This window comes from Peromyscus maniculatus, chromosome X, assembly GCF_049852395.1.
Source record: "Peromyscus maniculatus bairdii isolate BWxNUB_F1_BW_parent chromosome X, HU_Pman_BW_mat_3.1, whole genome shotgun sequence".
NCBI classification, from domain to species: domain Eukaryota; kingdom Metazoa; phylum Chordata; class Mammalia; order Rodentia; family Cricetidae; genus Peromyscus; species Peromyscus maniculatus.
Genome location: NC_134875.1, coordinates 37,480,796 through 37,505,587, shown reverse-complemented (window position 1 = coordinate 37,505,587; position 24,792 = coordinate 37,480,796). Strand labels below are relative to the sequence as shown.

The following is a 24,792-nucleotide window of genomic DNA, read 5'->3' as shown; positions in this document are numbered from 1 at the left end:
AACAGACATGTGGAACAATGGAATCGAATTGAATAGCCTGACATTTATCTGAACACCTATGAACATACACTTTTTTGACAAAGAAGCCACAACTGTACTATGGAAAAACGAAAGCATCTTTAACAAATGGTGGTGGCATGACTGGATGTCAACATGTAGAAGGCTACAAATAGATCCATGTGATCCATATCTGTCACCGTGTACAAAACTTAAGTCCAAGTGGATCAAAGACCTCAAAATAAATACAGTTACTCTCAACCTGATAGAAGTGAAAGTAGGAAGTATTCTTGAACACATTGGCATGGAGATCACTTCTTAAATAACACCAGTAACATAGACACTGAGAAAAAGAATCAATCAACGGGACCTCTTGAAACTGAGAAGTTTTTGTAGAGCAAAAGACATGGTCAACAAGACAAAGCGACAGCCTAGAGAGTGGGAAAACATCTTCTCCAATCCCACATCTGACAGAGGGCTGATATGCAGAATATATAAAGAACTCAAGAAATTAGACATCAAAATGCCCAACATTCCAATTAAGAAACTGGCTTGAGCTAAAAATAGATCTCTCCACATAGGAAGCTCAAATAGCTGAAAGACATATAAGGAATTGCTCAAATCCCTAATCATGAGGGAAATGCAAATTAAAATGATTCTGAGATACCACCTATCAGCTGTCAGAATGGTTAAGATCAAAAACACGGAAGACAGCTTATGCTGGACAAGATATGGATCAAGGGGAACTGTCCTCCACCATTGGTGGGAATGCAAGCTTGTACAGCCACTTTGGAAAACAATATGGCGCTTTCTTAGAAAATTGGGAATCAATCTCCCCCAAGACCCAGCTATACCACTCTTGGGCATATACCCAAGGAATGCTCAATCATACCACAACGGCACATGCTCAGCTATGTTTATAGCAGCATTGTTTGTAATAGCCAGAATGTGGAAACAACCTAGATGCCCTTCAACTAAAGAATGGATAAATAAAATGTGGTACATATACACAATGGAGTACTACTCAGCAGAGAAAATCAAAGACATCATGAGGTTTGCAGGCAAATGGATGGATCTAGAAAAAAATCATCCTGAGTGAGGTAACCCAGACTCAGAAATACAAACATTGTATGTACTAACTCATAGGAGGATACTAGATGTAAAACAAAGGACGACTAGAGTGCTACTCACAACTCAAGGGAGGCTCCCTCAAAAACAGGACCCCAAGAAAGATACATGGGTCACCCAATGACAGAGAAATGGATGAGATCTACATGAGCAAACTGAACGTGGGGGTGTAATGAAGGGCAAAGTTCAAGGGAAAGAGAGCTTATGGAGCGGGAGATCCCAGCTGTATCAAGTACAGAGAGGGGAGAACAAGGAAAAAGGGACCATGATAAATGAAAACCCCATGGGAATAGGAAGAAGTAAAGTTCTAGAGCGTTCCCCAGAAATCCACAAAGATATCTTCACAATAGACTACCGGCAATGGTTGAGAGAAAGCACGAACGGACCTACTCTGGTGATAGGATGGCCAAACACCCTAAGTGTTGTGCTAGAAATCTCATCCAATGACTGATGGAAGCAGATTCAGAGATCCACGCCCATACCCCAGGTGGAGGTCCAGGAATCCAATCAGTGAGAAAGAGGAGGGATTGTATGAGTGAGAATTGTTGAGACCAATATTGGAAAAATCACAGGGACAAAGAGCCAAATTAGTGGAAACACATGAACTATGAACCAATAGCTGAGGATCCCCCAACTGGATCAGGCCTTCTAGAAAAGTGAGATAGTTAGTTGTTTAGCTTGAACTATTTGGGAGGTCCCCAGGCAGTGGGACTGGGACCTGTCCTCAGTGCATGAGCTGGCTGTTTGGAACCTGGGGCCTATGCAGGGACACTATGTATGTATGTATGTATGTATATAAGCATGTATGTATTTATTTATTTTGAGTTTTTCAAGACAGGGTTTCATGTGTAGTCCTGGTGGTCTTGGAACTTACACTGTAGACCAGGCTGGCCTCGAACTCATAGAGATCTGCCCGCTTCTGCCTCTTGAGGGCTGGGATTAAAGACATGTACCATAACAGCTTGGCTATTGTTTATTTTATTATTATTCCTAAAATGCCTGTATGTTTTCAACACACACACACACATACACACACACACACACACACAATCTTTATTCTTTGTGAATTTCACATCATGCACCCTAAATCTTTTCATCTCCCAGTCCTCCTTATCCTCCCTTCACCGTTGCATCATCTCTCCCCCATAATAAAATAAAAAAACCAAACTAAACCAACCACCCAACTAACCAACCATCCAAGCAAACACAAAAGCCCACTTCACTCCTCTGTCTCTCCCGCCTATTCAACATCAATTTTCATTAAAAGAAAAAAGAAAGAATTGCTGTGACCCTTCCCCAAATAAAAAATAATCATCACCATCAATAGTTTCTGTGCCCACCTTCTCCTTAGATTCCTTATTTGCAGGGTTGCTATTGAATCCCTTGTTCAAAGATCAAGTGAGCCTGAATCAAGAAGGCTTAAGAGACCCACTGTTTCACAACTAACATGTGTAGGGAATAGTCATCTATGCAAGCAATACTAATGACTTCGAAATGTCACCCCCAAAAAACAGAAGTTGACATTTTGTTTAAATGGCCTTTCCTGAAGAGTGTACAACTATATACTACAAAACCCCAGAAAGCATATGAAATTAAATAACTTGGAAATTCATGATTTTATTGTTAACATGAGTGCTGAATTTTAGTGAAGCTGTACATTGAGTACATACGTCGCCAAATTTCGCTCTTGCTACTCAACAAAGATTGCACTCTAGGGATAGGAGTCCCTATCCCTAAGGATAAGGACCTTTTCAATACGAGAAGGGATGCTCTGTAATACTACACTCTTCTCACTCTTCCTCTCTTCTGCTCTCCGATGGACAAACCATGTCTGAAATCAGAGGAAGACAGGATTGGATTTAGCATTGGCTTTCACCCCAGATCCAGGAGATAAAAACCCACTTTAAGACATATAACACTGACTTTCTATTCATATCATAAAATCAAATATCAGCTGTGTGTCAACTTCTGCAATAGGCCATGATTCTGTCTTTTTCCAGCAGTATAAACACTTCAGTGGTTTCTTTTTTATTGGATGGAACGCTTAGCTTACGACTTGTTCCTTGATGTTAATTCAATATATGGTAACTGGGCAAAGGAAAGTCTTCATTCTGACATTTGATCATCAGCTGTAGAATACCCTCCTCACTAGTGATACATTCCTCTTGTTTGGGCAGAGATTGTAGATCACCAAATGTTGGCACATTTTAAAGTCCTATGGAGGGGAACAGCTTTCTGTTTGTAAAAGCAGTCTTCAGTATGAAGTAGTTAATCAACAGAAACAAGCATGGGAGATTGTTAGAAAGAAAATAGCATTCAAGGGTGCCAACGGGATTGTGGTGCTTGAAATTTCAGGAGAGCGAAAAGGTTGTAGGCAGAGAGGGCCTGGACAATGGTTTGACATTGAAGTCTCCAGTGTTTGTGAAAGTTGACTAACTTAAACTAAATGACATACAGGACACTGAAACCTTTGCCATCTCCAGGAGTTCAGCAGAAAGTGTAACTTCCACCCATGGTTAATCTGAACAGTATGTTCTTTCTTGCTATAAAATGTTCTCCAGGAGCAGGACGAAGCATAATATCGTTGCTTCACCTATATTTCCAGAATCCTGTCCAGCACAGAGGGCACACTAGGTCCTGCTGCATCACCAGGACATCTAAACCCCACCTTTCTTCAAAAGGTAAAGAGTAAGATGGTCCACAACAGTATGGGGAAAGTAGTCATAAATCAGCTCTTACTAAATATGGTCTAGCTATGGAAATACAGTCACAGTTACCTGTGACATGTCACCATCCTCTCAGACTCCTAGTGAATGAGGGGCCATTGTATTGGGAAGTTCTCAAACTGCACATTTGTGACTTCTTGTACTTCCTCTCCCTGCCTATTATGTGGATTTATAATCTAAAGAAGACCAACCAAAGGACCAGAAGCCCTACTACCATCCTGATGCCTCCATGAACTCAAATAAAGCCCCAGTGGCTGACTCATGTGGGCTCACATTAAGTCAGAGTTCCCCCTGTTTGATTCCTAAAGCCTACCTATTACGTTTGTAAGAGGAACGGGGAAATCAGAAGTGAGGGTTTTGGAGAGTCACACTCAAGATTCTGCAAACAGGAGACCGTGGGTGTTTTCTCTTGTGCCTTGTGTCCACCTTCTCTCAGTAGCTGCAGTGCACCCGGCTCTAGAGCTGCAATGTATCAACATCTCTAGAGATGCAGTGCATCAACCTCTCTTGCAAAAAGTAATGAGGCTACAATCGACAACCCAAGAGAAGTCAGGTAAAGAGGAGGTCCCAAAGAGGGACATGCATGGATGACCCCAGGAAGAGAAAACAAATATGATCTCTGTAAACTGGGTAGGGGTTAGAATGGAGGCGATGGGAGATAAGAGCATGAGGGATCTGGATGTCCAAGCTGGAGTAGGAATGGAAAGGGAGCACAATGAAAGAGATATCTTGAGAGAGCCATTATGGGTTTAGGGAGAAACCTGGTGCTAGGGAAATCCCCAAAAATCCAATGCCTTGTTCAGCCTTGATGCATTGAGGAGGGGCTTGGTCCTGCCCCAACTGAATGTGCCAGGTTTGTTGACTCACAATGGAGACCTTACCCCCTATGAGGAGTGGATGTGGGAGTTTGGGGAGGAAGTGGGGATGAGAGCAGGAGATGGGGAAGGAGGGAGAAACTGTGGTTGGTATGTAAAATGAAAAAATTCTTAAATAAAAGAAATGCCTAGGACAAGGCTTCTGAAGACATGAGGAAGGCTGTAGATTGACTGTTCAATGTCTTTGCTTGGATTTACTGACCTTCACTTTGACATCAGGAATATTCAAAACTTGTGCAAGTTCTTTCCTATGGAAACAAAACCACAAATGTTTAGCATGCCATGGTTTGCATGAACTGCAAAGTCATAAATGATTTCTATGCTTTTAAAATATTGCCTTCCTCCCTCACACCCCCATTTAACTTTCATTCTCAGAACTAGTCTTGCTTTTGCAATGATTTCACCTCTTATAAAAGTTTCTAAACAATAAAGATTTTAATTTTAACACACTATTAAAACTTAAATATAAATGCCAAAGTGTACAGTGAGCAAATTGTACTAGATTAAAAAACAGCACCAGGGGAAGGAAAGGGAAACCGAAAGGAATTGATGGATAGGGACACAGTCCCTGAAAAGATGACCAGGCTACTGGTGAGGAGGTCACCCAACAAAGTGTAAATCCTTAACACTGGTGAACTTTACACTAGTGAGTATTTTGGCACACTGTAGTCATGTTTCTATATTTTACAGAAATTAAAATATGACAGGAAACTCGTGGTGCTGACTATGTACACTTGTTTCGAGTCAACACTACACGCTAATACTGACTTTTACACCTACACAAGGCACCCTCCTGTACCCAACACAGATGGAGAAGACAGCAGTGGCTTAGGGAGGGATGATAGGAAACCAGGGCCTAGAAGAACAAAAGGACATCTCAACCTGAGACAACAGGGAGGTTGGGGATAGCTCCTGGTGCCAGACACATACCTGGCCAGCGCATGTGGGTACTTGGTTTCTTTGAACAATTTTTCCATTTCCTCCACCTGCCACAGTGTGAATTTGAATGTTGTTCGCCGCCGCCTTTGTGAGGAACGGCGCCTGGGAATCCTAATCACTGGCTCGGTTGAGGGCCTTGGCTCCTCCTGGTGATGCTCTGACGAAGAGGATTTCGGGTCCATACTGCTCTCCTCAGAGTTGTTTTGGCCCTCACGGACCTGGCGGCCCCCGTTATTTAGTTCAACTTCGCAGCAGCCGTCACCTCCACTAGGGTTGCCACCCACCATCGCCATGGTAGCCTCTAAGGTGGAGACCTCAGCTATCTCCTCACCATTCTCATTCTTGCTAGCCATGACTAGTAGTGGGCCGAAGCCACAGAGAGAAGTGGGGCCCCAGGAATGCCCACACTCAAGGCCTATTGTTCGGTCAGTCTCTACTACTGATGGGTCATTAAGGGAATGCCTGAGGAAAGGGTGACGTCAATGCGTCCTTCTGCGCATGCTCCACACATCTCCACATTCCTCCAGGTTGACCTCAACACGCTCCTCTGCAGATGGGAGCCATAGGCTTTTCCCTCCCTGACTGACTGCTCTGGGCTTTATGACCTCTTGCGGAGGTAGGTGGTATTTGCTTTGGTGCACAAATGGTGGGTTTGGCCCAAAGATGAGGAACTGAGGGAGCCACTGTGAACAGGCTTGTGAAAGGTTGTGTGAAGTTAAACCTTGCTTCCAGGGCATGCATGTAGAATGAGTTTTAGCCTGCATGCACACTGCCTATGCCTCCTAGGTTGTAAAGATGACACTGAAGGGTGAATTGTGTAGCATTGCAAGATAATTGGGGAATAGAGTATGGGAGAAAGGTGGGAACACACAGAGACCACAGGACCCTTGCGTGAACGTGTAGAAAATTTCTGTGGACCTCACCCTCCACCTACCACTGCTGTTCAGAGAATGGGCTAGAACTAAGTGGACATGATCAGATTAGTGGCTAATAGTTCAAGAGTGCCTGTTAGTACACTGAATGCTTGCTAGACATTCTTCTTTATGCTCAACATCAAGATCTTGGAACTGGGTTTGAATATAATTCTAGTTAATGGCACTGCCGAAAACCAAACAAAAGACACTTTGTCCCCTCAAAAGACAAATGATCTGCTTAAGAAATAATTACATCCGATTATAATAGCTTCATAATATCTGTTAAATTCCCCATGTAATATTTGCCTCAGTTCTTATCACTGAGGATGTTGATGCAGTCCCTTAATCTGAGTCTCTAATATCCTTATCTTTGTCTTTTGATTAGTCTGCCTACTCATACTTTTCAAAGAACCAACTTCTAGTTACATTGATTCTTTATTGTTATTTTTGTTTCCATTTAAATAATTCCTGTGTTGATCTTGATTTCTTTTCATCTCCTGATTTGGGGTTTGGCTTATGCTTCATTTTCCAGGGCTCTCCTATGTATCATTTATTTGCACTCTCTGGCTTTTTTGTTGTTGTGTTTTGGAACAGGGTTTTTCTGTGTAACAGTCCTGGCTGTCTGGGAAGTCACTTTGTAGACCTGGCTGACCACAAACTCACAGAGATCGCTCTGCCTCTGCCTCCTGGGCGTTGGGATGAAAAGGGTGCGCCACCACCTCCGTAGTTTCATTCCATTGTGATCAGGTAAACTACAAGGAATTGCTTTCCTGTAGTTGTTGAGACTTGCTTTGTCTCAGAATATGTCATCTATTTTGGAGAAAGTTCCATGGGAAAAATGTGTATTCTGCAGAGTTTGGATGGAATAGTCTGTAGATGTCTGTTAAGGTCATTTGATCTATAATATCTTTAATTTGCATATTTCTGTTTATTTTTTGTTAGGGAGACATATCAATTGGTGAGAATTAGGTATTAAAGTCACCCACTAGTATTGGCCTATAGTTAATCTGGCTTGAATCTAATATTGTTTGTTAGGAAATCAGGTGCACCTGCTTGAGGCATACTTTTAGAATCATAAAGTCCTCTTGCATTCCCTTAGTCCATATGTAGTGACTCTCTTTATATTTTCTCACTAGATTTGGTTGGAAGTCTCTTTCTTTAGCTATTGGAACAGTGTCACCTGCTTGTTTCCTAGGCCCATTTACTCGGAACTTTTTCCATTCTTTCACCCTAGGGTGACATCTGCCTCTTATTGTGACCTCTGCTTCTTGGAGGCAGCAAGTAGATGTTTCCTGTCATTTGATGCAATCTACTAGTCTGTGCTGGTTTTCCTGATGATTTATTTTTATTTTCAATTGTGTGTACCCATGCCTATATGTAGGTCTGTGCATGTGATTGCAGGTGTTCAAAGAGCCCAGTGGTGTGGGAGCCCCTGTAGTTTGGTTGTGGAATTGAGACCATTAGTACTCAGTTATTGTTGAAAAGTAGGTGTTAATTCCTGTGATTTGTTAATTTTGTAGGTTTTTTTTCTTTTCCCCTCTTGCTGAACTATGATCCTAGTGTGGTTTATTCTTTGCTGTGGATTTGTAGAGTAATTTGTTTTCCTCTTCTGTCCAAAAGATTCCTGTAAGTTTTTTCTATGGAGCTAGCTTAGTGCTCATGCATTCCTTTAGCCTATTTTTTTAAAAACCATAGAGTGTGTTTATTTTCCTTTCAGTTACAACAGACCGTATTGCTAGCTATAGTCGTCTGGGTTGGCAACTGAGTCAGAATTGAAATGCATCTGCCCACGCCTCCAGCCTGTAAAGTTGCAGCTGAATAATCGGCTGCCATTCTGCCAGTCTGCCCTATGGGACATGGCGTGTCTGGCTGCTGCTGAGATGATGTCTTTGTTCTGTGTCTTTACTGTTCTAATTGCGAGGAGGACCAATTCTTTCCTGGTCTGTCTCCTGGTGTTCTAAGCACTTCACATCTGGATTGACCTCTCTTTTTCCAGCTATGAGAACTTTTCTGTTATGAGTTTTTTTTTGAAAACATATTTTGCACCTTTAGAACTTGATTCTTCTCCTTCTATGCTCTTGTCATGGATCTCTCAGGGAGTTGAGTGTCTTGGATTCCCACTGATACCTTCTTTGTCTTGTTTTGATTGTTCCAGCAACTTAACTGTATTTAATTTCTCAACCACGTTTACATTTTCCCAGAAAGCTATTTGTGATTAACTTTATTCTGCATGTCTATTCCTTCTTGTTCTTTGCTTTTGATCCTTAACTATTTTATTCTGATTTAAGTTTGTATTTTCTCTGCCACTTTAGAATGGAAGCAGCATGATATAACACACTTTTTATTAATAGTGAGCTGGTTCTTTCATGTGGATTTCCTGCCTTCCCCTCCAGTGCCAGTAATACCCAACAACAGCTCCCAGTTAGTACAACAATGACCAAATATCCAGAGAGGTGTCAGAAGAGACACTCCCAGGTTGGTGGTAACCAACAGGTGTCTATTTGGACTTTTAAGACCCACTCCATAGGAGGGAAATCATCCCTCATCCAAGAAACCTAAACAACGTCCCAGGGCTGGCTAGTGAGGTTATGTATCTTAGAAGAGAATTTACAATTGCCATGATGATAGACTGGAATAATTCAAACCGCATTATTAACCTTATCCTTATATAAGTGTGACTACAACCCCTAATCAGAGAACCCTCTGTCTACAGCAAAGGGAGACCATCAGAGAAGCCACAACTGGGCAGGATGCAGAGAACATTAGCTCATGGGGAGCACAGCCCCAGTGCCTACATCTACATCACAGTTCCTGCATCTATGATTCAGGAAACGCAGGGGAAGAGAGGGGCTGAAAGATTTTAATAGCCTCAATACCAGGATGTCTGCTGTGAAACAGTCACTCACAGAACTGGCTGCATAAATGAGATCTGACCATTTGCCCATATCACCAGACAAGATAATGGAGAGATGGTAAAGTGTCCATGGAAGGAGAGACACTATGTACTGGGATTTTCAGTCTGAGCTTTATTTTGTTCCTAGACAGAGAACTGTGGGCAAGTAGTGACTACAGAAAGAGGGGGAAATGACCTCTCCCAGGGATGAGCCCTCTAAGTGGTTAGTCAAGGCAAAGGAGCAGCCCTGAAATCATATACACACAAACAACTAAAGCCGACTTAGCAGTCCGTATTCACACAGTATTCATACATATATGTCTATATGTAGAAGAGTAAGTGAAAAGAGACAATTAATGTGAGAGTAGTGGGGGAAGACATGGAAGGAGTTGGAAGGAGGGGACTTGGGAGAAATTGAGGGAGGAGAGATTCTATCAGTCCATTTCTTTTATTTAGTTGGCTTTAGTTGGCTTTCTGCTTCTGTAAAAAAACATAGGAACTAAAGCAAACCGGGATGGAAAGGGTTTATTTCCTCTCAGAGCTTACAGTCTATCACTGAGAGAAGTCAGGGTAGGAACTGGAGGCAGGAACTGAGGCAGAAGCTGTGTAGAGATGTTGCTTAATGGCTTGCTCCTCTTGGCTTCTTCAGCCTGCTTTCCAATACACTCCAGGATGTCCTGAACTGGGGTGGCTCCACCCACAGTGGGAAGGACCCTTCCATGTCAATCATTAATCCAGAAAATACTCCTCAGAATTGCTTACTGCATGGAGCCTATTTCCAATGGAGAATCCCTCTTTCTAGATGCGTCTAGCTTCTGGCTACTTGACAAAAAACTTGTCACCACAACAGACACATTGTCCACTGGAAAAAGAAAAGAAAAACCAAAACAATATAAGGAGAAACAGACAAAAATGGTTCTCTCAGATTCTATGGTTGGTATGAAATCCCAGTTATGGCCAGAACCATCTCTGTCTGGATAAACACCACCTCCCTAGAGATTTTCAATGTCCCTCTTGCCCATGTGTGGTACAACATGGTCAGGGTGAGGATGAAAAAACTATGATGGAGGACAGGAGAAGTCATGGGTCAATGTACAAACCCCTTGACAAACTCCCTTGACATAAATGTCTACTGATGCTTACTCTGTGATGTCCCCCCCCACAGAAGGAGACCTTGTCATTTTCTTTAAATGGCATTTCCTTGATAACTGTCATACATACCATACTAATGCAGAAGACACATGAAGAAAGACCATTTATTTCAAATACAGGTTCTTAGGGAAGAAAGATGTATCAACATGTGGGTGGAAGACAAAAATGTATCTACAAGTGGATCCTGGTCAAGGCTGACACAGTGGGGCACCTGCACAATCTTTAGATTGAGGTGGAGCGTGTCCCAGGAGGAGCACTGCTAAGTCCTGGCAGATTCTTCCCTCACCAGATCTGTTCTCTCCTCTTCCTGAACCATCTCTGCAATGAGAGGGAAGAGGGATTTGTTCAGTAGGGTAATCAGGATATAATCAGAAAAGACATCCTGTGACATTAGCTGCTCTCTATAATTTAGATTGCACAGAAGAACCTGCTGTCCCCCTACTCTAGTGCTGTGTGAAGCTGAGGGGCTGGGACAGAGTCCACTGCTTGCCTAGAATGTGGGAGGCTCTGGTTTCCACCCCAGTACTGCAGAACAATCCCTAGACAAATGTCCAAACATTACATGCCCTTCCCCCCTTCCTACAGTTATTTATCCTGAGGGAAGTGAGCAGGATTTTCAGGCAGATGCACCAGCGTGCTTCAAAAATTACAAAGCTGGGTGTACTTATATGTGTGGCCTCTCCAGATGCTTCAAAACAGCAGAGGGACCAGGCATTTGGAATCTATGCTTTCCCATTCCCTTCAGTCTCTGTTTAACCAAGCTTACATCAACATTATCAGTGCTGGGTTCTGCCTGTCCACTATCCACACACCCAAATTACTCCTGTAAGGATAGAATCCATGCTTACTTTTCAGTATTTCAAACATTTTAGGATCATGGAACCCGCAGTTACACTAATTTGAATCCTTTATTGGCCATAACCCCAGGACTGCTCCATAGAAAATCCAAAGGATACCAGCATTAAAGGACTTGAATGTACTCGTACATATATATTGATTTAATTACTGAATGTAAAAAGGACATAAAGAAGTAGGAACATGACTTGCACCTAGTGTAGTGAAAGAAAAGTCTATAATAGATTTGTGGGAGAGCCTAACCAGAGGCAGGGACATCTGGGAGAGTCCAGAGTGGATGAGACGAGACTGATCCATGTGAGGAGAGGAGGAGGGAGGGGAAGGATACAAATGTATCAACATTATAAACAAAGGCATTGTGGTACCCTGAATTATGCCAACCACAACTCAGGCTTCTCCAGCAAAACATTTCTACTTGTTCCACCTAAAAACTACATGAGAACAGCTCCACTCCCAGTTTACATGACTCCCACTCCTGTGTGTAACCATAGGACAGCAAGGCAGGGGTCTTGCAGGCTGGAATGTGTGGGTGGCTTTAGTTCTGGAGGGCAAAATGGAGGCAGACAAAATGGCCAGCAGATGAACATGCCTGCCTTCCAACCTGAGGAGATGATTTTGAGACCAGGACCCACATCCTGCAAGGAGAGAACCAAGTCCTTCCAACTGTCCTCTGATCTCCAAATGTGAGACACAGCTCCTCTTGTCCCACGACACTCATTCCAAGACAAAACAAAACTTCAAAATGTGATCTGAACTTTTCAGTGAATGAAGACAAGAAGGACAGCTGCCAGGAGCCAGAGGCCTCTCTGTACCAGCTTGTTCCCTATGAAAGGACTTGAAGCCACACAAGGTGCTTACCCTTCTTCAGCACTGGATCGTGATTTCTCTGGAAAAGGTGTTCCAACTCCTGCAGCTGTAGCCCTGTCACAGAGGCAGCAGCAGGACCCCAGCGCTGGCACAGACTGCATTTTGGGCACGGTAACTGGAATGGACTGTGCATTGGGTGTCAGAACTGACACAGGCTGGACATGCGGTCCTGTAATGGCACAGGCTGTACATGCTCACAGTAACAGGCACAGGCTGTACCTGGGGCACAGGAACCGGCACAGGCTGTACCTGGGGCACTGCACCTGGCACAGGCTGTACACCAGGCACTGTTACTGACACACACTGTACTCGGGGCACCAGATGTGACATATGCTGTACACAGATCACAAAGCTGCACAGCCTTGGTGCTCCCTATGCTCTCAGGAAATGGCTTCTGAGGTGGATGCTCGTTCTTCTGGCTATTGGGACTGGCACCCTGACTGTCGGTGGGAGCAGCCATGAATAGAAGAAACACAGTGTCCTGTACCGGGGACTTGCCCCACCTGACATTAGAAATAATTGTTCCACAGAGGTGGAGTGAGTTGACAAGACCATGATAAGTGGACAGAGAAACATGTGGAGTCAGCATGAAGCAGCGTAGCACCTGAAAATCTTTCTCACTCAGCAAGGCATAGTGACCACAGTTTGCCAGTGACTCCTTCTGCCATAAATGCCATTTCTGTAATACGCTACTATGGTTCAAATACTTATACCCATATTTTAGTATCCTGAAAAAAATAGAACCAACATACTGAGAATCCACCTCTTTATTGCTGAGATAATTGCAGGGAAGAAAATGATGTCATGGCCAGCATGTGTGGCCGACATACTGGGGGCAGGGCCAGGTTCCAGGTCATCTGGCTCACAACAGAGGTGGCACTCATGTGCTGCTCCAAAATCTTGAGGGATCGTTGTTCTGGGGACCAGGTGGTGCATGGATCAGCACCACCATTCTATTGCTTCTCCTGAAAATGGCTCTCCTGGTCCTAAACCATTCCTACAAACAGAAGAAAGGGTTGCTTTAGTACACTGAACTGTACCACCACTGAAGAACACATGCTGTAACCATGTATACTGGCTCAATTTTACTAACATTTTAAAACATATATGGATTCCATCCCTGGGCCAGAGTGTGCTAGGTATGTGCTCCAGGACAGAGCTACTCCCCTAGAAAAGCACCACATTTCTGATTGCCCAGGAACTGTTTATCTATCTAACCCCAAGAATGGTTAAAGACATACTGCAAGTGTTTAGTGATTGTTCAGAATACTGGAAGCAACAGGTTTTTGTTCTCATGGAACCAGTCAAAACACCCCCATGAAACCCTGAGGACATGGACCACCATACCCAGTCCTTCAGCTGTGGGACAGACCTAGAATATTGACTCTTCACTCTATTATTTGATATTTTTAATGCATTTGTTCAGAAGAGAATGTAGATCTAGTGCGTGGGTTGTTCCTGGTCCCTGCTGTGTGTTGAAAAGTATCAAAAACACCAGAGAACTATCTTAAGGCCCAAAGCTGTCTGTGAAAGGCTCCATGGTGATAGCTTTTTGTGAGTATTCAGAATGCATATTTTATGAGACAAAGGGCACTTCTTCCTGTTCTATGCTTCCTCCCTAGCCTCCAAGCATACAGTCTATAGGCCTTTTCCCTTGTGGGCATGTGGTCTGGAAAAGTCAGGGCTGATTGTAATGGTGAGCACAGTTCACATAAGTAACCAACAAAAAACAGGCAAAAGGTCTATGGGACATTTGAGCTTCCTGGTCCCAGTATTGATTGAGAACTAAGCCAGGCATGCTACATTTGCAGACTAGAACAAAACAAGTCTGTGAAAATGTTTTCTGAGACACGCAGAGTGAAAGAATTGAAAGTGGGCAAGAACATGTTCTCTTCACTTAAGTGAGGCATGCAGGCTGCACAGCCTTCAGAAGGTCATGGAGAACTCACTATGTCCACCAAAGGGACAGACAAAGCACTTTGGCATCTGAGGTTTCAGGTGTCCAGGTTGGCATTTCCTGCCTGAGAAAATGGAGGTCTTTCATTATCTTCAGCCTAGCCCGGCTGTGGACTTGTCTGGCGTCCTTGGGATACAACTTCAGGGTCCCACCCTTCTGCTATAATTATCCTCTAGACAACAACATCACAAGATGTGGAGTCCTTCCAAAACATTATTTTTTTAAATACTGACCTGCACATCTTCTTTTGTCACACCCATAGATCTTGCAAGAGCCTTCCTGAAGTGAAAAGATTCCAATATTTAGGCCATGTGGTGGAAACAAACTATATAAGGACATATTCTGATTCCTTTTAAATGTGTACGTGCTCACACACACAGACACAGACACACACACACACACACACACACACACACTCCAACTGCCACACATACAGTATTCCTCACACCTATTTTGCGACTTACTTTAGAACACGTTTCTTTCAGGGATCAAAATTAAGTGTACCCCCCAAACACAGGTATGTTGCCCATGTACTTAACATGTAAAGCTTCATTAAGAGAGCCGCCACGATGTAAACTGTTAGTCAAATTTTCATCTGAGCTGGAATCCCTCCTGCATTTTCCCAACCACACCTCAGGCTTCTCACTCATACTTACAGAGACTTATTTAGAACAAGCACTGTCTAAATTTCCCACTCAAATGCCACTTACAGAAGCAACAGAACACAGTCTTTCCAGTTGGACTAGGGCACATCCCCTTACTACAGAATCCAATTTCTGCTGGTGGGTGCAGACATGCTTACTTTGTTTCTAGAGAAAACCAGGGGTTCAGGGAGTACCAAAGGACAGCCTGGATGCACTGCCTGAAAACCAGGTGCCTAGCAGGGCGTTCTGCTTACCTTACTTGAAAGCTGGGGAAGTGATTCTCTTCGAAAAGATGCTCCAAGTCCTGCAGCTGAGACTGGGTGAATCTGGTGTGGCTCTGGAAATCCCCAGCCTGGAGACTCTTGGTGCCCTCGGGCATTGCCGCCTCTTGCTGAGGCTGCTGTTGAACACTGCTGCCATGGCCACCTTCTGCCTGGATCCCCTTGTCCATGGGGCCAGAACTACCATCGCCAGCATGTGCTCCTTCAATTTCTTCTTCTTCCTTTTCTCCCTCCTCTACCACTCCTGTGGCTTCCTGAGCAAGACCTGATTGAGAAAGCTCTTCTTGAGCAGGCTTGCTTGGGGCAAGTTCGCTCAGAGCAAGTTTGCCCTGATCAAGCTCACCCTGAGCAAGCTTGCTCTGTACAAGCCCTCTCTTACCTCCTTCCTCTCCAGCCTTCAGGACCACTGCATTCTCACTTGCTAGAGAGAAAAACACAAAGATAAAGAACTGAGCATCTTGGCCATGGATCATTGGAAAGCCTGGAAAGGGGCGACGGGCACAGTGGGGAAATCAAAGCGCCTGGCCACTGGCCTTTCCAACAGATTTGCTTCCCGGACTTTGCCCAAGTCCAATCAGAACCATTTTACTGATCATGCTGTTGTTCTTGTTGCTCATCAGCTCCTGGACTCAGCATCCTGTTGAAACACTGGCTGCAGCCCTGGCGAGTCTCTGTGCAGGGAATCTTTCAATCAGACCCGAGTTCCGAAGCTTTATAGCCAGGTCCTCGCTGTCTGGAGCCACAGGTACAGCTGTGACTCTTGACCGGGAAGGCTTGTCTTCTGGACACTCAACGTAATTACAAGGTGTCCAATCACATTCTGGCCTACACAGACTCAGTGGCTTTCGGCTTGTCCTCTGAGGTGCCTAGCCTTTAGCACATTAGGGCTGAAACAGCAGGGAGTACTTTAAAAAATGCAGTGAGTGTGTGTGGTGGTGGTGCGGAACCTGTGGCTCTGGTTTTCTCCTTAGCTGACAACTCTAGTTTTGTGTAAGGCTGGACTGTTCAAATTCAGTCACAGGGAGTAACACAAAGACCTTCTCAAACTCAGCAGGCCCTTGAGCCCAGATAAATCATTTTATTAAATTATGGAAAAGTCCTTCAAACAAAATGCCCCAATCTTGGCTGTGCTGTCTTGAAGAGCCCTGTATGATGACAAATATGTGGGTAAGCCATGGCAAGATCCTCCTGAGAGACTGTGCTCCCAACAGGGCTGAATTCCGCTGGTATTCACAAGCTCATTCTGATGGTGGAGAACTTGCTCTACCTAGCTGTGCTTGACCGAGGTCCTAGGGTGATCCAGATACCTGAGGACATCAAAGATCGACCCTAGGTACTGGCTCCAAACCTGTCTCACAGCTGTGAAGGTGAAAGACAGGAGGAGTAACTAATTCTGGATGCAAGCTCTACAAGGAATCATTGCAGGAAAGGACAGAACTGAGGATAATTTAGAGAGACTCCCCAGAGTAGGTGACATTCCCAAAATTAAAAATAGCCACTGAGCTCTGTCATTTCGTGGTTTTTGTTTTTAATAGGATCATGGCAGAGTCTGGACAATGGCTGAGGTAATTGTTAGGAGATGGGTTATTTCACTGTGTTAGCATAGGCTGAGACACTGGAGGACCCAAGGTCCACATGGTCTAGCCCACACCAAGGAGATGATCATGCTCTGTTCACCTATTGCCCACCTAGTCAGGGGTGGCTCAACCCCCTCCCACCACAGGCCCATTTATCCATCCTTCACTAGGGCTTTGTGAGTTGTGAGCTTTTACTCTCTGGTCGCAATTATACACTGGGTGCTCTTGCATCCTCTGACATTTGAGCTGTCCAAGGTGATTTTAAATATACTCAGCTCTCTTTCTTCTCAGTCACCAAGAAGCAGCTCCAACTCTCCTTCCTCTTCTTATCTCCTGGGTCATTGTGAAAGGCTTCCCTGAAACACTGAAATGGGAGGCTTTCTTAGACACAGACTTTACTCCCTCTCACAATTAGCTGCTATAGAAGCCAGGCTATATAAGGAGACCATAGTGCGATGTGTGCTTTCCTGAAGGACTTGGTGGCCTGTTTGGACTGCCCACACTAGCTGGGAGCCCTGTCTTTATCAGTGTGAGACAGCTTGACTGTCCTACTGATCACAGAAACTCTTTGTGTCTCATCTTCAGTGTTCCTGGCTTGGCTGTTTCATACCAAGGTTCCTTTTAGCCCTAGCATCCCTGCAACATATGTGAGCAACTTCGAAATTTGAACGTGAGTGCTTTTCCCTCACAAAGGACAGAGACCTAGCTCCTGCATCCATACCAACCCCAGATTCTGAGATAAATTTCCCAAGATGCTGTTCACAGGGATGGTTTGAAGCAGGTAAGCAATCATGCATTCAGGGTGCCCCAGAGACTCTTCATTTCCTCCCTTTTCTAAAGAGCTCACAGGACACTTGGTGTATTCTTTTATTTCTGGCAGTTTGCTCCCAGGACTTAGCAGACAGTGTTGCAGAGGGATATCTCTCACTGATGGGTGACTCAGCATCCTTAAAGATGGATGCTTGCTGTGTAACTCAGAGGAGCTGTGGGGTGCACTATGGGAGTAGATAACATAGGTAAACACCAAGGCCTGCAATGCTCCAATCTGTTATCTGTGTGAGTCTGGAAACCAGCACCCGCCTCTGCCTTTACCCTTGACCATCTTGACTCTGCTGTCCCCGTCTTGGACCTGGGGAAGGGACTCCTCTCTGCTGACTCCTTAGGATGTCTGCTGCTAGCCAGCTGCTATCTAGTAGCCCAATCTTACATATCCTTGATATGACAGGAAATATGTACACTAAGGAGGTTTTGTTATAGAACAGCAGTGATTCATGAGCCCAATTACTGCTCTGTGTGATTTTCCTATAAGTTATCTTTTGTGAGCGACTCTCCAGGATTGAAATGCATTAATGAAATCTTGTGCCTCCTTCATGTTTAGTTACATGCTCAATGCTTTAGGTCAGTGATTCTCAACCTTCCTAATGCTGTGGCCCTTTAATATAGTTACTCATGCTGTGGTGACCCCAACCATTTTCATTGTTACTTCCTAATTGTAATTTTGCTACTGTTATGAGTCATAATACAATATCTTTGTTTTCCAATGGTCTTAGTAAAGTTTTGTAGACCCCAAAAGTAAAAGGGGCTACAACCCACAATTTGAGACCCACTGCTTTAGGTTAAGGCATGTGATTGTGGAGTTTCTACACCATTTTCCCATGGGACTCTGCTCATCATAGTTATTAGATGGGAAACCTACCTGCACACAGATTTTCCTGAGGAATGACTTGATCATCATGCACTCGTCCACACACAGGTGCATTCACAGTCACAACATTCACATGCAGAAACATCTGTAGCCAAACCTTCTCATCCCATTGTCCCATCCCCTAGAGAGAATCTAATCTGCAGAATGTAAGAGTAGTTTTAGAAATATAGAAAGCATAAAAAGAAAGTAGTCCAAAATGTTTCATAAAGCTAGTTACTGCCTGGAAAGGAAACACAAATGAATTCTAAGTCTGTTTTATTGATGGCACAAGTTTAAAAAAAACCCTGGATCACTTCTTAACTGAAATCCAAGACAATATTAAGTTTACCTTGAAGAGTGTTGAGATAATTCAAATGAGCAATTTTAGAAGCAATTTATCAGCTGTAAGAAGAAACACAATTGTGGGATCAGGATCTATACCTGGTGCCTATGCGGCTTTTTGGAGCTCATTACCTATGATGGGACACCTTGCACAGCCTTGGTACAGAGGGGACGGTCTTGGACCTTCCTCAACTGAATGTACCAGGCTCTGCTGACTCCCCATGGGAGCCTTACCTTTTTGGAGGTGGGGATAGGGAGGTAGGTGGGGGGAATGCTGGGGGAAGCGTGAGGAGAGATGAGATGGGGATCTGTGGTTAGTATGTAAAATGAATAAAAAATTTCTTAAAGAAAAAAGAAGAAACATGATTGACAGAATGAATTCTTTGATGAGCTTTGATCTGCGTATGACATCATGTAACATACAGAAAGAATAATAAATGGGGAAGATTTCCTAGATTTGAGTCATCTTACACACACCCGTGGTCAGCATTTTTAGGGACACCTGACAATCAGTGAGCCAGCTGTGCCCAGGTTGGCTCTCCCACGAGGCCTTTGTTTCTCACAGGACAGGATACCCTGACCCCTGCACTGCCGACTTAGTCACAGCTCACTATGTCTTTTCTCTGTTCAGGACTCCATGGCCTGAGTTTTCAAGTCATCAAGTGATAATCATGACTTTGGCAGGAAAGTCAGAGGCTGCCACCTAGCTCATCTGAACAACAACTGCTCTCTCTGTCTGTCTCTCCCTCTCTCTATCTTTCCCCTCTCCCTCTCTCTTTTTGTGTGTATACTGGTGTCTTGTGTAGAAATAATGAAGAGTGAGCCCCTCACTGAACCAGGAAAGGAGTGGACAGTTCAGGGATCCTCCCTTCAGTCTTTCAACCAGCCACATGACTTTGGAGTGTTCTTGCTTTACTCCTCTGGTATGCTGTATCCCAGCAACAGGTTCTGGATCATTCTGGCTGTATCCAGGCCATGGGTCCTATCCCTGGTCATAGGTCTCATCCTACATGGACTCAGTAAGGACTCTTCCTGCTGTTTGTAAGAGGAACATTGTCGAGAGAGACAAGGGTTGATATAGAGGGAGGCAAGGACTGAGAGATGCCTGGGAAGACATCTAGAAGAATCGTATCTGGAGGAAGGAGAGGGTGCAGTGGCTGAAGTGATTTCCAGAGAAGTGTAGCTCTGATAGAGATGATAGAGGTATGGCCAGGAGATGGTCAGGAGACAAGCTGGGCTGGGCCAATTTTCCAGTGGAAAGGAGTCAAGGTTGGGCAAAAAGATGTACCAATTATGAGCCTCGCCTGGCTGTGGTAGCACATGCTTTTAATCCCAGCACTTGAGAAGCAGAGCAAGGCACATAACTGTGAGTATGAGGTCATTCTGGTCTACAAAGCGAGATCCATGACAGGCACCAAAACTACACAGAGCAACCCTGTCTCAACTCCTCCACCCCCAAAAAAATTATGAACCCCAAGTAGGAGGTTGGAGCTGGGATTATCCAGCAGTGCCCAGGAGAGAGGCCACTGAGAAGTCACAAGACTGTGCAGCAGGAAGAGAGATGCTGTCAGCATGACTGACTGTGCATCAGTACAGAAGTGAGGCAGGCTTCAGGACAGTGGTGGGGATTTCTCATGTAAGTCAGCCTGGCCAACCAGGGTCCAGTGTACAGAAGGAAACCTGGGCCCTTGTAAAGTCTCCAGGACCCTAAATGTGCCATTGTGTGGCTCAAAGTCCAGTAAAAATGGTTCTGCTGTGTAGATAGGTGACCACATAATGTCCCCAGTTGCTCTCTGAGAGGGGCCTGTTCTTCCTAGATGCAAGTTTAGGCTGGCATAACAAGCTCTCAGATATCCCCTGGTGGGGTGGTAAGAACGTTCAACTTCTTCAGTCACCCCCATGTAGAATGAAGAACACTTACTAGTAGACATTGGTTATAATGACTTAGTGTGTGTTGATTTGGCTGTGATACTCACTGCAGAATTATGTCTAAACAAAATGCTAGGAAGGGCCTTGATAGCCTTCATTGGAGAATTTAATCCATAGGCAAAAGTCTGACCCGAGGATAGATGATTTTAAAGACAATGAACATCATGCAATCACAAGTGCAGTCAGGGTGATCTTTCCAAAACGCCAACCTGACTCTGTTGCTTCTCTGCTCAGACACCGCCCCCAGCTGACCTCTGCCCTTTTAACTTTGCCAGAGCCCAACACTGCCCTTCTCTGACCTCATGTTCCATTTGAAGTTATCACCATCAGTGTTCCTTGGTCCACCTTTGTTCCTTCTGTTTTTATTTCTGGTATGTCCTACTTTCTAGTTTAACTCTGAAGCCCTGTCCTGTGAATACATCCTGGCCTTCCTGTCTGTGTGAGCACGTCTATACTGCCACTAGTACCTCCTATTACTGAGTTGGCATCCCTGCGGGACTCCGGGGATTGGCTTGTCAAGTGCTGCATGTGTTCCTGTGGTCAGAAACTTATCCTGGGAACAAGCAAGCAATTAGGCAGGTAGACTGCTCCCATTTAGGAGGGAATACAGCCCACCAATATACCTGGGCCAACTCCAGTGTACCTGGGCCTCTCCACAGCCTGAGGAGGTGGGCATTTTGCTGGCTACCAGATAATAGCAGTCTGCCAGAGGTCTCTTCATTAGGCAATGAGACATTCTTGAAACATATGTCCCTGTACTTACACAGGAACAAGATATTCAAAACATAATAAAATTAAAAAGGTCAGCAATATTTGATAGGCTAGATGAATTGTCTGCAGTTCAGATTACAAGCCTCTTCCCACTGTAAACTCAGACAATAACGTGGCATGAAAGTCTTCCCTACACAGAGACATGTGGATGAGCAAAGTATGGAGTGGAAAGATAATAAAAGTATGAGGTGTGAGGAACTCCCTCTCTTAAAAGTTAGCTCATGTAGAGTCAGTATACATGACCTCAAATATTCAACTAGGGACTCCTACAGCTGATAAAGTCCTTCAGTAATGTGGTAGGATAGAAGATTAACTCAAAAAATCAGTAGCCCTCCTGTATACAAATGATAAATGGGCTGAGAAAGAAATCAGAGAAACATCACCCTTTACAATAGCCACAAATGATATAAAATACCTTGGGATAACTCTAACTAAGCAAGTGAAAGACCTGTATGGTAAGAACTTTAAATCTTGGAAGAAAGGAATTGAAGAACATATCAGAAAACTGAAAGATCTCCCATGATCATGAATGGTAGAATTAACATAGTAAAAATGGCAATCTTACCAAAAGCAATCTACAGATTTAATGCAATCCCCAAGAAATCCGATCACAATTCTTCACAGACCTGGAAAGAAAAATGCTCAACTTCAAATGGAAAAACAAAAAACCCAGGATAGTCAAAAGAATCCTGTACAATAAACCAACCTCTGGAAGCATCACGGTCACTCACTTCAAGGTCTAATATAAAGCTTCAGTAATATAAACAGCTTGGAACTGGCACAAAACTGACATGTGAGCCGGGCGTTGGTGGCACACACCTTTAATCCCAGCACTCGGGAGGCAGAGCCAGGCAGATCTCTGTGAGTTCGAGGCCAGCCTGGGCTACCAAGTGAGCTCCAGGAAAGGCAGAAAGGCACAAAGCTACGCAGAGAAACCCTGTCTCGGAAAACCAAAAACAAAAAACCAAAAAAAAAAAAAAAAAAACCAACCCTGACATGTGGACCAATGGAATCGATTGTAGACCTGACATCAATCCGCTCACTTATGAACATATGATTTTTCACAAAGAAGCCAAAACTGGACCATGGAAAAAAGAAAGCATCTTCAACAAATAGAGTTGCCATAACTGGATGTCAACACGCAGAAGATTGCAAATAGATCCATATCTGTCACCATGCACAAACCCAAGTCCAAGTGGATCAAAGACCTCAACATAAATTCACTTACACTGAACTTGATAGAAGAGAAAGTAGGAAGTAGTCTTGAATGCATTGGCACAGGAGACCACTTTCTAAATATAACACCAGTAGCACAGACATTGATAGCAACAATTAATAAGTAGGACCTCCTGAAACTTAAAAGCTTTTCTAGAGCAAAGGATATGGTCATTAATACAAAACAACAGCTTACAAAATCGGAAAATGTCTTCACCAGCTCCACATCTGACAGAGGGCTGAACTCCAAAATATGTAAAAAACTCAGAAATCTAGACTTCAAAATACTCAACAATCCAATTAAAAAATGGACTACAGAGTTTAACAGGGAATTCTCAACAGAAGAATCTCAAATGGCTGAAAGACATTAAGGAATTGATCAACATCCTTAGTCATCAAGCAGATGAAAATCAAAATGACTCTGAAATACCATCTTATACCTGTCCGAATGGCTAAGATTAAAAACACTCAAGACAGCTTATGTTGGAGAGGATGTGGAGCAAGCAGAACACTCCTTCACTTTTAGTGGGAATGCAAACTTGCACAGCCACTCTGGAAATCAGTATGGTGGTTTTTCAGAAAATTTGGAATTAATCTTCCTCAAGACCCAGCTATACCACTCTTGGGCATAAACCTAAGTTATGCTCAATCTAACCACAAGGACACAGGCTCAGCTATGTTCATATCAGCATTACTCATAATAGCAAGAACCTGGAAACTCCCTGGATGCCCCTCAACTGAAGAATGGATAAAAAAAAATGTGGCACATTTATACAATGGAGTACTACTCAGCAGTAAAAAAACCAGTGATATCACGAAATTTGCAGGCAAATGGATGGAAGTAGAAAATATCATCCTGAGTGAAGTAACCAAGACTCAGAAGGACAAAGATGTTAAATACTCCCTCATAAGTGGATACTGGATATAGGGCAAGGGATAGCCAGACTGCAGCTCATGGCTCCAGAGAGGCTAGCTGACAGGGAGGGACCCTGGACACAGCAATCATCCAGTGAAGTAGTAGTGGAAGGGATCTGCATTAGCAGGCTGGGGCTGGGGGAGGTGGCAGAGGGCAAGGAATGGAGGGTGAGAACATAGGGAAATGGGAGGGTCGGGCTGGAGAGGGGCTAGAGTGGGAGAGCAGGGAAGGATATACCGTGATAGATAAAGACATCATTGGAATAGGAAGAGGCAGGGTGCCAGGAAGCTCTCAGGAATCCACAGGGATGACCCCACTTGGACTGCTGGCAGTGGTCAAGAGGGTTCCTGGACTGGTCTACTCTGGGGACCAGTCTAGTGAATAGCCTAGCTGTCATCATAGAGACTTTATCCAGTGACCGATAGAAGCAGATGCAGGGATCCACAGTCAGGAGGAGGAAGGAGATGGCATTTGTGGGTGGTATGTAGAGTGAGTAGAAAATTTGTTAATGAAGAAAAAAGAAAATCTAATTCATTTGCTTTTGGTTACTGCTTAGGGGACCTCCAATTTTAAATGGTTATTTTATGTTCAGGAAAGTTAGGTGTTATTGATGACTCTCAGGTCTCTTACAACCCCAAGCACAAATATGTATGTAGCCTACCTTCTAAATACTGGGTGAATGCATCTAATTTTTCCATGTTATTATGGTGTTCATAATTCACTCTGAAGTTACTCATTGTCTCTATTTCTGCAAAATATTTTCATTCTCCCTGCTTCTGGGTTTACCAAACTCCAAATGATTGGTCACACAGAATGTCAAACCCCAGCTACTTGTCAGAGAATTAAACATTGTTTTATGTGTAGTGTGTGCACGTGTGTATGTGTGTGCATGTATACATGCACATGTGTAACTGTAGAGGCAGAAGTAGGGGCCAGAGGTTGACCTAGGATGTGTACCTCGATTGCACTCCACCTCATTTGTGAGACAGAATCTGTCACTGGAGCTCACTGTTTCACTTAGGCTGGCTGGCTGCCTGGCCAGGGAGCTCCAGTATCTGACTGTCTGCACATCTCTTGTCCCAGCCCTGAGAACACAGACGTGTATGTCACCATCCCTAGATTTTACATAG

At 44.0% G+C, this 24,792-nt stretch overlaps 2 protein-coding genes across 3 annotated transcripts in view; both read right to left on the bottom strand.

Annotated features, from left to right (window-relative positions):
* Positions 1-2,803: 2,803 nt before the first annotated feature.
* LOC143270876 (uncharacterized) lies at positions 2,804-6,218 on the bottom strand. The gene is made up of 3 exons (XM_076562129.1): positions 5,657-6,218; positions 4,929-4,974; positions 2,804-2,956 (listed from the first exon to the last, which is right to left on the bottom strand). Exons 1-3 carry the CDS (start codon positions 6,016-6,018, stop codon positions 2,837-2,839), a joined length of 528 nt encoding a protein of 175 aa, XP_076418244.1. The 5' UTR covers positions 6,019-6,218; the 3' UTR covers positions 2,804-2,836.
* A 6,877-nt stretch (positions 6,219-13,095) lies between these two features.
* LOC143270673 (paired box protein Pax-7-like) overlaps positions 13,096-24,792 on the bottom strand; it is a 36,116-nt gene continuing 24,419 nt past the window's right edge. The window contains exons 2-5 of one of the 2 annotated variants that reach the window (XM_076561518.1): positions 15,608-15,649; positions 15,202-15,493; positions 14,537-14,582; positions 13,096-13,343 (exon numbers count right to left, since the gene is read on the bottom strand). In XM_076561518.1, the coding sequence (XP_076417633.1) occupies positions 13,227-13,343; positions 14,537-14,582; positions 15,202-15,493; positions 15,608-15,649 (497 nt within the window). In that variant the 3' untranslated portion in view covers positions 13,096-13,226. Of the gene's footprint in view, positions 13,344-14,536; positions 14,583-15,201; positions 15,494-15,607; positions 15,988-24,792 lie in introns of those variants that run through there. The other variant, XM_076561517.1, reaches the window with a different exon arrangement.

Excerpts from the sequence above, each read along its gene's own strand:
- LOC143270876 (XM_076562129.1), bottom strand. The coding sequence starts at position 6,018 with ATGGCTAGCAAGAATGAGAATGGTGAGGAGATAGCTGAGGTCTCCACC. Across the intron at positions 4,975-5,656 it reads TACCCACATGCGCTGGCCAG|GAAAGAACTTGCACAAGTTT; the intron begins GTATGTGTCTGG and ends TTGTTTCCATAG. Across the intron at positions 2,957-4,928 it reads TTCCTGATGTCAAAGTGAAG|ACATGGTTTGTCCATCGGAG; the intron begins GTCAGTAAATCC and ends CTCTGATTTCAG.